Raw genomic sequence first — 13,882 nt, 5'->3', positions numbered from 1 at the left:
GAGATCAACAACTGCTCAAGGCACCCCTGCTCGTAGGAAAAGTCAAAGGTATTTATGGTAGAATAATCCCTTATTCTTATCATAAATACATTCATAATCAAAGAAGACTTATTTTAAGTAAGTAATCCTAATCCCATCTATTTAGGATATTTACCTAATTACTCCAAGATATTTATTTGCACAAATATCTCGGAATATTCCCACTTAAACACAAGCCTAGGGCCGGCCACCCCTAAACCTTAGAAGGCCGGCCCATCTCCTCCATTTCTCCTATAAATACACCATTTATCTCCAAAGTTCAAGAGGCTTTTTGCTACCCACAAACACTCAAACACATTCTTTTCATAATTCTAACTTTGGCATTCGAGATTCTTCGGCCAAAGCACCCCAACCCCAATTCATTGTGGGCGCGTGAGGCTTTTGGCCTTAATCTTATGTGTTATTATTTTGCAGGTGCATTTTTTGTCAAAGGAAGAGACTGCGGAAATTTGCATGTGTTGTGTACGCACCATTTATGGCTGATGTGGACTGTTGCGGATGATGTTTTTCTAAACACGCCGAGAGGTCAAGATTCTTGGCACTCTCAAACCGCAAGAGTGTGGACGACTTTGAATAAAATCGCACATACTCACAAGTTCAGCAATGTTGAGTAAGTGTCGAATCGTTAATTAGGTTTTTTGCTAGATTTGTTGATCAAGTTTGTTTTGATAAATTGTTGATTAGGTTTTGTTCACACAGATTCATATCTTGATGCTTGAGAGGTATGTATTACTGTTTCTAGGTTATTCAATTGTTTTTTGCTTCATTTACCAAGTGATATTTCAAATTTTAAGTCTTTGCCGCCATATCAATAGTGTGCGTAAAATCAATGCATTCATGATTTGGGATGTGTCACTAATACGTCCACGTAGAATTCCATTTAGTATAACAGATGTTTTGCGCTGCAAATATAAACGCATCATAACTACGAGATACGAATAGGAAATGTAGATGCAAATAGTGAAATTAGGGGATGAGATTACACATGGGGAGGGCTCCCAAACCGATTCGGTTGTAACACAAATTTATGAACAGACTATAGTGGACATAGCCCTATTTATGGAAGAACCACTTTATATCATTGTGTCCATTTCATTTCAGTTCATATACCAAGCCCCCCATGGGTTCATTGTTCTAGTTTGTTAACCTTACAATTTTGAGCATTAACAGTTCACATTTTTCATTCCTAATTTTTCTTTCAGGTATGTATAAAAGGGTGTAATAGTAATTTAATTGGCAAGAAAAATACAGTCCACAGTACAAAATAAGTCTTACTACTTCATGTACCCTACTTTTAGTAGTTAGATGGTTTAGATTAGATGTATCTAAAAGTGGTACGTGGGGTCACTTAGTATTACGGTATAATGATATTCATCTTCACTTGTAAGTGAGAGGTCTTAAGTTTGATTCTCACCAAATGCGAGTTTGAACCACATTATTGATAATTCATTGTGAGACTAAGCTCATCCGATAATATCGTTTGTTCAAAAAAAAAAAAAAAAAAAAAAAAAAAAAAAGGATACACGTGGGAAATAGCAATCTGGGAAACCTGTTTTCCTTTTAATTAATGGACTTGGACAAACCGAACAAGACTAACTTGTTATACCTCTCTCCTTTTGAACTGGGGGGTTCGATGTATTTGTATTGGTATATATTTTGGTTTCTTTGTTGTTAATGAATACAGAAAACTATTCAACCACTGCCTGCAGTACTGTCACAGTTTTCTAAGAACATCTTCAACCAGGAGACAACCCCAACCGCTTGATTTGGGGTATTACTGTTTTCTCTTCTTTTCTTTCCGAGTCATTCAAGCGTGATTGGATTTTTGTGTTTTGGAGATAAATTTATTCTCTGGAATTTTGTTTGGGCCACTTTCAATTCCCTCCGCCTCGTGACTAGGCGGAACTTTTTATTCGTATCAATAAAATTCTCTTGTACCGCCCGCCAACGGAGGTTTGAATTACTTGCACTAGGCATAGACCATATCTTGGTTTGAATTATTTGTAGTCAGAAAGATTATTAAGAGGGAAGAAACGTTGCCCTGCCAGATCTGATGACTAAAAGGGTGCGCCCAGCCTCTCAATTGGCAGCCAAAAACAAGGTACGCTCTTTTTTTTTTTTTTTTTCCTCTTTTTTCTGGTTCCTAGATATCTATTTATTCATCCTTGAAATTCCGTAATCTTAACCGTTCAATTTCTCGCTATCTGTATTCATGGATCATCCTCTGAAAAAATCATTCGAGTCGAAGGTCATTTAGTCATTCTGATGTATAGAAAAAAACCTTGCGCTGCAGTTACCACGTCTAACCGTCCATTTATTTGATACATTTTGAATTGTGGATGACTAAACCATCTCCGTCAATTTGAAAGATTTATCGTCACAGTGATCTTTATATGATGATTAAGATATTGAACGGTTATAGGATTATGAAGTTTTGTAAGATGAAAATACCTTGTTTGCAAGGGTGGTATGCGTGCATCCTACTCGGGCTCGGGCTCGGGCTCGGCCTCGGGGGATGGAAGTATTATTAATAGTTAATAGTTATTTCCATGGAATCATGTATTTGAACGCCTCCTTGTATCACTCATTAGTCCTCACTTGGTCCGTTGTTGTTGTTTTTCCTTTGGGGGTGCCTGTTGTTCTATTAGAAAGATGAGCACAACTTTGGGAAGGCAACAAGAAGAGGAAAACACTTTGGGGAAAAACAAGCGCAACTGCAACGCGGTGGACAAAATCACTCGCTCTCCACATAAACTTGTATTCTCACTTTTTCGTGCTAAAGGGAGCGGCCTCTGCTAGTACTAGGAACCTTTTAAAAGGACAAAAGAAAAACTTGGGAAGAAAACAGAAAATTAAGGGCGAGAACAACTTGGTGGATAGAATTAGTGAGTTGCCTGATGAAATCCTTTCTAGTATACGTCGGTTCATTAAATTCGTTTCTCTTTTTTTTTCCGTATTAATTAGCACCAATCCAAACAAGGCGTCAAATATTAAATTTTCGCCAATTTTGTTTGCAAATTTATGGTCTTTGTATTGATTTAGGTTCCTTTTCCAGACATCACTTTGGTTTGTTTGTTTGGAAAACTGAGGTTTTAATTTAATTTTGGTTTTTATCACACTAGTCTTTTTATGTATTGCATACAGAGTTTTGGTCTGTCCTCGATATATTACCTTGCACATCAATTTATTCCTTATCGTTAGGCATTTTGTGTGTATAACAATGTGGCCCAAATGTGGGGCCAACAAAATCAATCAAATTGTACCGCTTGAATTTAAAAAATTAAAAACCATAAAAAGAAGGAAATAAATACTAAATAAATAAAAATTATAGCAATTGGCTGTCATTTTTTGTGGGAGCCAAAGTGGGGAAATGATTCCTCCTTGATCAGCCTCATCTCCTCTCTAGGTGGCAGTCCGACTTTTTTCTTATGAAGGGATTGAGCAACCAACACCATTCACAATACTTGGCCAGAATGCCCATGGCAATATGGTCCTTCTTCATGTCATGCTTAGTCTTTGGAGTTGAGCCAAACTTCTACACATGAAAGAAGATATTCAATACCAAAGTCAAGAGTATCTCACTACTAGACTTCAAGCAGGCAAATAATAGAGCAGTTTGCTTACCTTTAATAAACTACATTTGGACACGCAGCTCAGCCAAACAGTCGGACTCCCACTCCCCATTGGTCTTCTGAGTGTCTTTGGCCAATTTTTGGTCCCCCATGCTTGAAGAATCAAAGAGCTTATGACACGTAGACCTTAGATGCCCCACGCCATCCTTATGACCAATTTCGAACAACTACCAAAATTTGTTAACGGTCAAATCCAACTCAAAGAACCTACTCAGGTTAGAAAATTCCACCATCACACAAATTGCATTGGGAGAACATTGCGCTGAGCACACTTCATAGAGCATATCACCTCTTGGTAGAAGCGCAACATAGGAAAGGTAAATCTCACCATAAAATAGTATGAATGAAATTGATAGCTATCCTCCATGCTTGAAGCAGCTTCGGTTCATAGTTCACGTACATCCGTCTTTCACTCGCCTCACATAAACTCTGGATGGGATTACATGCTTAAATTTCTCTAGAAAATCCAAGAACAATTCATCGGAGCCAATCTTGGCTTGTACAGTTCTAAAATATCCTACACCATACGAGTAAATAAATACTCGTGACATCTTTTATCTCACACCATATGAGTAAATAATTACCAATTGCAACAACAGGAAATTGGAGCTAGATCCCTCCTACTTGTAAAGTTGTCACTTGCGTCCTTCGGTCAACGTCCGCTGGTTTTTCATTCATTTTCAGGGGCAAACGGTTCTACTCACACCATATATTGTTACCAAGTCCCTGAGTCTCCATTTTCTTCTCTTGTTTCTACTTCAATTTCGGATGACTTGAGAAGAAAATGACAGGTACGAGGTTAGGGAAGCAAACAACATGACTGAACATGTTTACATATTTTGTAAGAAAAACAACCATGACGGAATGACCAAATTGACACATAATTAACTGATGGAGGACTACAGACTTAAACAACCCTTATTTAAACTGTTTAGTCATACAAGGAAAGGAATAGAGGCAAAGTCAAACTCTCAATTAATCACAATGTTGTACAAGGCTCGCCTCAAGGCGCACCTAGGCACCCATGAGGCTAGGCTTGAGGATTGCCGCCTTTGTTTTGAGAAAGTGGGCGGAAGGCGCCGCCGGAACTGCCTAGGTGCACCTTAGGGGATTTTTTTTTTTTTTTTTTTTTTTTTTTTTTTTTTTTTAACTCCTAAACCTAAATTTTGGGTAGGTTTAACTGTCTCATACCAATTCCTTACACTATCATCTCTCTGCCCCCTTCTTTGCCTACATGCATTGTTATATGTGTGCTTTCATCCTCTATTTTATATATATAATATAATATATGTATATATATGTGTGTTCTCAAAGTAATTATTGATTAATAATCTTCTTTTCTTTTAATATAATATGTGTGTACTCTCAAGTATATATTAAAAAATTTAGGTTCCGTAAGGCTTTGCCTCACGTCTAGGCTGGACTATCCCTCGGACTCCTCACTCATGCTTTTAATACATTGATTAATCAGCACGAAAAGTAGAAGAAATTATAGTCAGATGAGCAGTCAGCCAGTTGATCACAAAATAGAGTCATGACCACAACAAAAAATGACCGGACATACCTGCGATTTCAGCACTGAAAGACTTTAATCAGTTGGGCTCTCACCCCTGCAAAGATGTAATCAGTTCAACACAGACCAAAACATCAAGCAACCACATCCGAAAATTGGGTCCGCAGTAATAAAGTTGGAAAATTGGGGAAACTTAATTGTCATCCAAAAGAGGTTGGTTACATTAGAGAGAAATTCATATTAATTGTGTTAACGTGTACATAACAAGCTGCAATCCTGCTGCACAACCTGAGAGTAGTTTCACATCAACTGGTTTAAAATTCAAATTTACTAGTTTACTTGCCAGCAAGCAGAGAGCGCTAACGATAAATTACATCCAGCTTACTGTGACAGACTAAATAGTACATGCAGCATTAACTTTAAGTAAAAAAAGCAAAAAACAAAGACAAATAGCTATTACTATGTCCATGCAGTCATGTTCCCTCTAATTGGTCAGGCTTCGACCTCCCCTTCCTTAGCAGTCTGGGTTTCGTCTTTCTCTGCATCCCCTTCTTCTTCGTCTTCTTCATCTGCCTCATCAGCCAATTTAGTAAGCTCTTCCTGGATCATGAGCTTTATGGCTGACTTTCTCAGGCTGAGATCTGCATCAAATTGCCCGGCTGAAAAAGAACGACAGGCAGGAAGGCAATAAGAGTTCATGAGTATTTATCTGATCAGGCACTACGTTTCAAAATGATAGCTAATCATTTCTTCAATCCTGCAGCAGATGAATGTTCACAATTTTTCTAGCCAAATTTCTTTGAAGAACCCATTTACAAGCTGAGACCAAATTAGTACCATTGGATTCACTAATATTTAAAAAGGCCATTTAAATTTTCAATAAAACAAAAGAAACGAGAGTGCATACCAAGTTGCTTCAGAATGTCCGTGAAAGTAGCCTGCAAAATATAGAGAACGCAACTTGTAAGTGTATGAGAACAACCATCACGTAATATAAAGTATAAACAATAAAATATGATGGTCTCGGATACTTCTTCTTTTGATTGCTGATCGGTATAATGTTCTCAGTATATATATGCAAACACCCTTTACAGCCAAGTTTACCAGTTCATTCAAGAATATGCCGCTACAACCATGTTTACCGGGCAGACAACTGGTACTCTAAGCTTACCGTATTGAAGTCAACTTCTTTAAGAATTTGACATATTGCATCTCTCAAATTGTCATCAGTTGGCCTCAATTTTTCTTCCTTGGTCTTGTCCTTACCTTTAGCAACTTTTTTCCCTTCAAATAAAGAATAGTATTATCAACAAGGATGAAACGACAGCTCCAATTCTTGCCAAAAAAAATCCAAAACAATCAATTGTTTATGAGCAATATGTATTAGACAACATTATCAAATCGTGAAAAAAAAAAATTGACCAGATAAATCAGTCCCTCAATATCTAAATAAGACGAGAAGACAACAAAGATGTACAATACACAGCACACAAATCTATAAGCTAAAGAAACAAAAACAAGGGAGGAGAAAAAAAAAAAAAAAACTAAAGCTATAATCTTTGAAGAAGTAAAAACAACAAAACTGAAACCAAAATTCCAAAAGAAAATTGTTTTCAAGAATATTTGCAACAATAAAGCAATGAACTTTCTGAGAGAAACAAATGGAGCAAAAAAATTTAGTAAAAAAAAAAAATAGAATTAAGTACTAGTATTTCAAAATCAAAAGTTATTAAAGAAAATGTATTTTAACCAAGATGGTGATGATGGTGATGATGGTAATGATAATAACAATAATCATGAGAGTATCAAATGGAACAAGAGATTTCAATTTATACCAGTTTTTTCCTTTGAGGCAGATTTTTTTGGAGTTGATGCTTTGGACACTTTCACATTTTTCTTCTTCCTTGAGGATACCTTTGGACTCGTATCACTGTCATCATCAACTGGAGTGCGTTTTAATGATGACTTCTTTTGTCTTTTACTAGGTGGTGGAGTAGACTTAGCAGAAACTGGAGATTTTTTTGTTCTAGCTTTTCCAGAAGATTCCTTCTTTCTGGATGACAATGATTTTGACCGTGGCTTCCTTTTTATCACTTCTTTGTCAGTATCATCGGAAGAATCATGTTTCTCCTCACTTTCTGAATGCTCAGGCATCACATCCTCTGACTTCTCTGGAATGCCATTTTCATTTTCGTCTTCATCATTTTCTTCTTCTTCTTTTACATCTTCCACCGACTCATCTTCTGTATCTGGTGTACTCTTGTCCTCCAATTTTGAATCATCATCATTCTTTCTACGACTCTGGAAAATTACAGAACAAATGTTCTTTTACATATACATAAGATAAAGAACAATAAATGGTAGAAAGCCATCAATAAATGGTACGAAGCCCTCTAAACAGACTGAAGTGCTAAAATCTAATGCAGGTTGCAAGCATGTTTCTTCTCTAGATAAATTCTCATGGTACTTTTTAAATCTCTTGAAATTGCAGTAAAATTTACAATCAGTAAAAGCCTCGGCAACAGTGTATATATAGATGCTCTTATCTTAAGATCCACCAATGCTACATAAACTGGAAAGAATTATGAAGCTACATTCTATACACACTGAAGCCATGGAATAGTACATCCATCACTAGCAAGTTTGACAAAGGAACAGATAACATTCATTAGAAGACACAAGTTATACCAAAATGGCGAGACAAATAGTTGTCCAAGTGCAAAAGATATATACACTACAAACGAATACAAGAACACCTACCTCTGCTGAAGTAGAACCTTTTACAGTTACAGCAAGACGACACAAAAAATTATTCGCCAATTAAGCTATTATACTAATGCTGATGTCACAACTTTATTTATGATATTAGAGGATGAGAAAATAGCACCTTTGCCGAGCGCTTTGAACTTGTGCCCCCAGAGGTTGAAGGACTTCCTTTGGTTGCCCTCTTGCGCTTTTTGCCCTTAGTTGGCTGACATTCAAACAAGAAACAGAAAGTTGTTAACATACTGTGCAAGAAAACAAATTTCTCCAATAGTGAAAAATTTGCAAGTAAACAAACCGTCTCTTTTTCTGCGAGGAGGACATCACTTGTAGCATGAGGAGCCACCAAAAACTCGATAAGCTTTGCAACTATATCCTCCTGCATCATTTTCCAGCTCATTTAAGCAACTGTCCTCTCAAATTTGACAATAACAAAATTTGATTTTTAAATTAGGCCGAAAATTCATTTCTGATATGCCTCGCCTGCTCTCAAATGAGAAACAAAACCAGTGTTTCCAATAATCCCAGGATGCGTCAACCCTTATTTTCTAGAGAAAACAAAATCAGATACACTGTTGCATCTGAGGTCCATTCACAGTTAGATTATCAATTCATGTGGAATATGAGGGCATACAATTTAAGTCTGGACTGAACAATGTGTATAATGTTAGTTAATCAACCAGTAAAAAACATCCCAACTATGAGATAGTTGCTACTTTAGTCAGTTAGTGATCAAATAATAGATTCGCCACAATGAACAGAAAGATTTGGGGACAAATTTCCAAACCAAAAAAGTAGCTGCGGCAGTAATAAGTTAGCAAACCTTCCTAGTAGTAGCTTTGGAAACTGATACATTGAGCAGATCACAGAAGTCCAATAACTTCTCTTTATTGCACTTGTCAAGTTTTTCTTTTACTTTAGTATTTTGCTTGTCCTGCAACAATGACAACATTTGAACCTCACTATCGTATCACAAGTAAATGCACGCTGTTAAAACCTTAGTGAACACCACCCTCAAAGCACTAAAACATGTCAAATGCATGCATCAAAGATAATGCATCTTTTACCTCATTTCCACGCCACACAAATCCAGAGAACCTGGATATATTACTCTTGACCTCAAGTGCCTGCAAAATTAAAGGAGAGCCAAATAGACACAACACCTCAATACTCAAAGACTACATATGAAGAATACTAGCTTTGAAATCTCCAGAGAGATTTTATTCATGCAGTTTAATTTTGCAGTAAGTACATTCTTGTCACCAAGTTAGCAGTAAATGAATTACCTTTCCTCTCCTTCCAAAAAGAATGGTATGAAGTAGCTTTAAGTTATCATCGATTTTCCTTCTTGACAACTTGAAAGCCACTGAACAAGACAAACATCAATAATTTGCATTGCCATAATTAAAAACTCACCAATTGCAATATCAGACTGTTATAAATCAAAGGGATAGTAATTTAGTATACACATTGATGTATATAATTAAAAGAATAAGGAAGAGAAGACCTAAATTCTTTGTTAATAATAAATTCGATCACATACAATGCATCACTTGGAAGAGTTCAATATGAATTTCTTGTAAGCAACTGGTCAAACAAGAATGTACTTGCATGTGATTCCTAATACGACTCCTAAAACCCTATTAGTGTAACCGGAGTTTCTTTCTTAACTTTCATTTTTATGAGCCCAGCTTCTCCTTATCTACCAACAATTTACATAACCAAAAAGCCCAAAACAGTATTTCCATATTTTGCTCCTTGTCCTGTATCAGGTTGTCCATATCATGTCAAAATATGAATAGTTAGACTAATTGTAGAGTACGGAGATTTTGACTACAATTCACCTGAAGTTAATACTTTCATTTATAAATGGTGGAGATTTTATGTCCGAGTATTAATGGTCAATACATGGACATAAAATCTCCACCATTTATAAATGAAATTATTAGTTGCAGGTGAATTGTAGTCAAAATCTCCGCGCTCTACAATTAGTCTAACTATTCATATTTTGACATGATATGGACAACCTGGACAAGGAGCAAAATGTGGAAATACAATTTTGGGCTTTTTGGTTATGTAAATTGTTGGTACATAAGGAAAAGCTGGACTCATTAAAATGAAAGCCCCAGTCACACAAACAGGGTTCTAGGAGTTGCCTTAGGAATCACAGATAGGTTTCATCACACAGTCCTAAAGAGAAAAATATGCTGCGCACTCACTGGAAAGGTCTCTAAATTCATTAATTTCATTGAATGAAAAAGGGCTTACAAGCCTTTTATAGAGTTGTACTAGGTTAGATACTGCATGTAATCCATGTTGAACCCATGGATACAGTGAACCAATATTAATTACTAAATGTATGAATCCTAGACACCACACTAACTCTGAACCAACATTAGTTACTATAGGACTACATATTACCCCAACACATGAGGTACAAACTTAGAACACTCTTCCCTGTTGCAGTAAAGACCCTATAACAGTAGCTCACATTCACTGGCTTGACCAAATAAGATTCCAGATAGGAATAGCATCATGATTATATCCTTCCAGATTCATAACCACCAGATACTTCACGCATCAAACAGAATGTGAAAATATCTTACCAAACAAAAGTGACCAATGAAAGCTTTGACCCCTTCACAACCCTATGAAGCTAAAAATATTTCAATGTAATTACTACTGATTGGAGTTTAAAACAGGAAAAGAATGTGTAAGTGGATTACCGGACTGATATAATGTCCATTTAAAAGAATTTAAAATGCAGAAGATTAACTTTCACAGAGAAAACCGAAGTGAGGTTCATTAACAGTAGTATAAAAAAGAAGAGAATAGGGCAGGAACCGTACCATAAAATGTAGAAGATTAACTTTCACAGAGAAAACCAAAGTGAGGTTCATTAACAGTAGGATAAAAAAGAAGAGAATAGGGCAGGAACCGTACCATTAGGTATGTCTTTCAATGGTGTACCGCGTCCCTACAATGTTTAAGGTAAAACAATAAACAAAATAATCCTCAGTAAGACATAACCAGAAACTGATATCTATAGAACAGAAAACAAATAAAAAGAAGACCTTCTCTATATGGAATTCCCTGGCATTATCCTTTTCAATAGTTGCCACCAGCCTTTCAACTGATTTCCGCTCACGAACAGGGCGATCAATAGCGGGAGTCCTTTGCTCTGGCTCCTTCTTTTCTGCAACTTTCCTTTTCTTCTCTTTGGTTTTCTCCGCACTTTTTCCTTTTCCACGCTTCCTCGACCCTTTCTCCATCTTAGCTTCTTCTTCTTTCTCTTCTTCCATCTCTTCTTCCTTCTCTTCTTCCTTATCCTCTTCCTTCTCTTCTTCCTTATCTTCTTCCTTGTCTTCTACCTTCACTTTTTCCTTCTCTTCCTCCACCTGAAGCCCATCCACCTTCTCTTCTTCCACTTCAATTTGCTTCTTTTCTTCAGTCTCCACCTTTTCATTTGGAGCAGTTTCTTCTTCTTTTTCCTCAACTTTGGGTTCCTCTGTTTCTTTCACCTTTTCACCTTTGCTTCCATTCTCAACTAGAGCATTCTCATCATCTTTCTTAACTTCATTTGGACCAATTTCCTCTTTTATTTCCCCAACCTTGGGTTCCTCTGCTTTTTCTTTCACTTTTTCATCTTTGCTTCCATCGGTCTCTTGGCCTTCATTCTTTTTCTCTGCTTCATCTTTCTCATCACCTTTCTTATATACATCTATTTCTTTTACCTCAACCTTTTCGTCCCCTTTTTTCAAAGTCGCATCTTTGCTGGTTTTCCCTAACTGGCTAGTCCCATTTGCCACTATTTCAGTGTCATTGGCCACCGTGTCTTCTTCACCCATGATCAATTAATCTAAAACAGATTATGGCCGTGGCAAAGTTGATTGGAAAAACTCCTGAAACAAATGTAGTATTCACTTAGGGGTGCACAATGTCGCATGCAAAAGAAACTCTCATAGAAACTTAGGGGTTACCACCATAATTTCAAACAAATAAAATGCCATAAGTTTGGAAATATTCAAATATAAATCATCAAGCTTGAAAACTCTGCAGCTACCGCTGATTTTCTCAAACAAAAAAGAATCCAAAGAGCAATAACAGAATCTAGTAGAAAAATGCATGACAACTAGAAAAATTAGAGTCCCCAGAAAAATGAAATTCCAAACTAAATCTGGACCAAGTATGTAACATGCAGAGCCCAACAGACAAATTTTGAATCTTCAGCTTCTACACTGCTTTAACAAAAGCAAGAACCTCAGTTTTTCACCATACAACGTCAATAGAACAAAAAATCAAAGAAAATCTGTTAATTCAGTTTGGGACCAAAAGACAAGCGAAATTCAAACTACAAATTAAACTCAAATTTTCAACTTTCTCGGCAACCAAACAGTAGCAAGAAAAAAATTCCAATTTTGCACAGTAATCAGTAAAAATCAAGCAAAATTCACGTTTGAAGACTGTAACAACCAGTTGGAATCCCTAAGCTCTGCACCTCAATTATCCCCAACTCCATAGCCAAAAATAACAAACTTTACAGAAAAAAAGAATAATTGGTAATTAAAACTGAATAAAAATTGATTTAGGTATGAAACTTACAGAGATTTGAGTTTTGTGTTGGTTGATTTGGAGCTCGGAAAAGTCTTCGAGTCCCACTCTCACTGCTTCTCTCTCTTACACACAATTATTATTATGCTTCGAATTTCTATTTTTGGTTTTGTTTTTTTAATTTTATTTGTGCTGTGGATATATACGTAGTCCGGACTTCAAACCCGGATTCAAAGTGCAGTTAAATACCACGTCAGTTTGAGTTCTAACGCGAAAGTGTCTCCACGGCCCAGATCTGGTTTGGGATGGCACCTAGCGAATCGACAGCCGTTGATTGATATTCATTCTTCTTTTTTTTTATTTTTTTTTTTTTATATATCAAGAAAGAAATTTATTAAAATTTGAAACCTTGAATATTAGGGATGGCTTTTTTGAGAAGTATTTATCAAATATTAGCTCTTAATTTTAAAAATGTCAGCTTTTAGAAAATTTATAAATATATTTAAAATATCACTTAATTTTTTCTCATCAAGGGTTTCTTTTTCTTTTTTAATTTATTTCATGTTTCAATCGGTATCTTTCTTTGGTTCTTTGATTTTGTTGATTTTTTGGAAAAAATAATATAGATAATACTTAAACTTGGTTTCGCTGATTTATGATTTTTTGCTATCAGTCTATATGTATTTGTCTCTGTAATTGTGGTGATTTGCCTAGGTACAAAAGATGAAGACATAATGCAATGGGAAAAAAATTAGAGTGATAAAAATTGTCAACATTTCACAATATCATTAAACAATTTCTTATTTATTCAAAGTAACAACATAATCACTTTTTGACTTATGTATTATCTTGGCAATATTATACATGGTCACAGGTTTTAATTAAGGTTCTAAAAAAAAACTAGGCGCTAGTCGGGCGACTAACTAGCACTAGCGCCTAGGCGGATTTACATAAATTTACATTATATATTATAAAATATGAACAAAACAAAATATAGATGAAAAAAAACAAAACAAATAAAAATAAAAACATAAAGTGGAGATGTGAAGGAAATATTTGTGAAAACAAGTTCATTTGAGCAACATCTATGCATGCTATTAACAATTAAAAGGCGGAATCATACTTGTAAGCACTCAAAAATAAAACTTTACCCATAAAATTCAAAGCCTAGTAGTTGGGTGAACCAAGACTCAACTCAAGAACAAAATGAGTTGAGAAATACTATACCTTTGTTGATTCCTCTTTGCATAAGCAAAAGCTAATCACCCAAGAGATAAGGCCTTCATTCCTTACTTCTTAGCTCCATGGATTTCTTGGATGAGGATGGTTGAAAGGATTCTCCAAGTTCCCAAAATTGAGAACCTCTAATTCTTCCACACCAAGG

At 35.9% G+C, this 13,882-nt stretch overlaps 1 protein-coding gene across 1 annotated transcript; it reads right to left on the bottom strand.

The window, feature by feature from the left end:
- Positions 1-5,402: 5,402 nt before the first annotated feature.
- Positions 5,403-12,685, bottom strand: LOC137741722 (DEK domain-containing chromatin-associated protein 4-like). Its single transcript, XM_068481436.1, has 12 exons — positions 12,550-12,685; positions 11,022-11,849; positions 10,891-10,924; positions 9,234-9,313; positions 9,015-9,074; positions 8,771-8,881; positions 8,246-8,326; positions 8,072-8,155; positions 7,020-7,485; positions 6,356-6,468; positions 6,092-6,122; positions 5,403-5,843 (listed from the first exon to the last, which is right to left on the bottom strand). Exons 2-12 carry the CDS (start codon positions 11,793-11,795, stop codon positions 5,677-5,679), a joined length of 2,001 nt encoding a protein of 666 aa, XP_068337537.1. The 5' UTR covers positions 11,796-11,849; positions 12,550-12,685; the 3' UTR covers positions 5,403-5,676.
- Positions 12,686-13,882: the final 1,197 nt, after the last annotated feature.

Source organism: Pyrus communis, chromosome 8 (genome assembly GCF_963583255.1).
Source record: "Pyrus communis chromosome 8, drPyrComm1.1, whole genome shotgun sequence".
Lineage (NCBI taxonomy): Eukaryota > Viridiplantae > Streptophyta > Magnoliopsida > Rosales > Rosaceae > Pyrus > Pyrus communis.
Note: the sequence above shows the minus strand (reverse complement) of the source record. Positions and strands in the feature narration are given on the sequence as shown.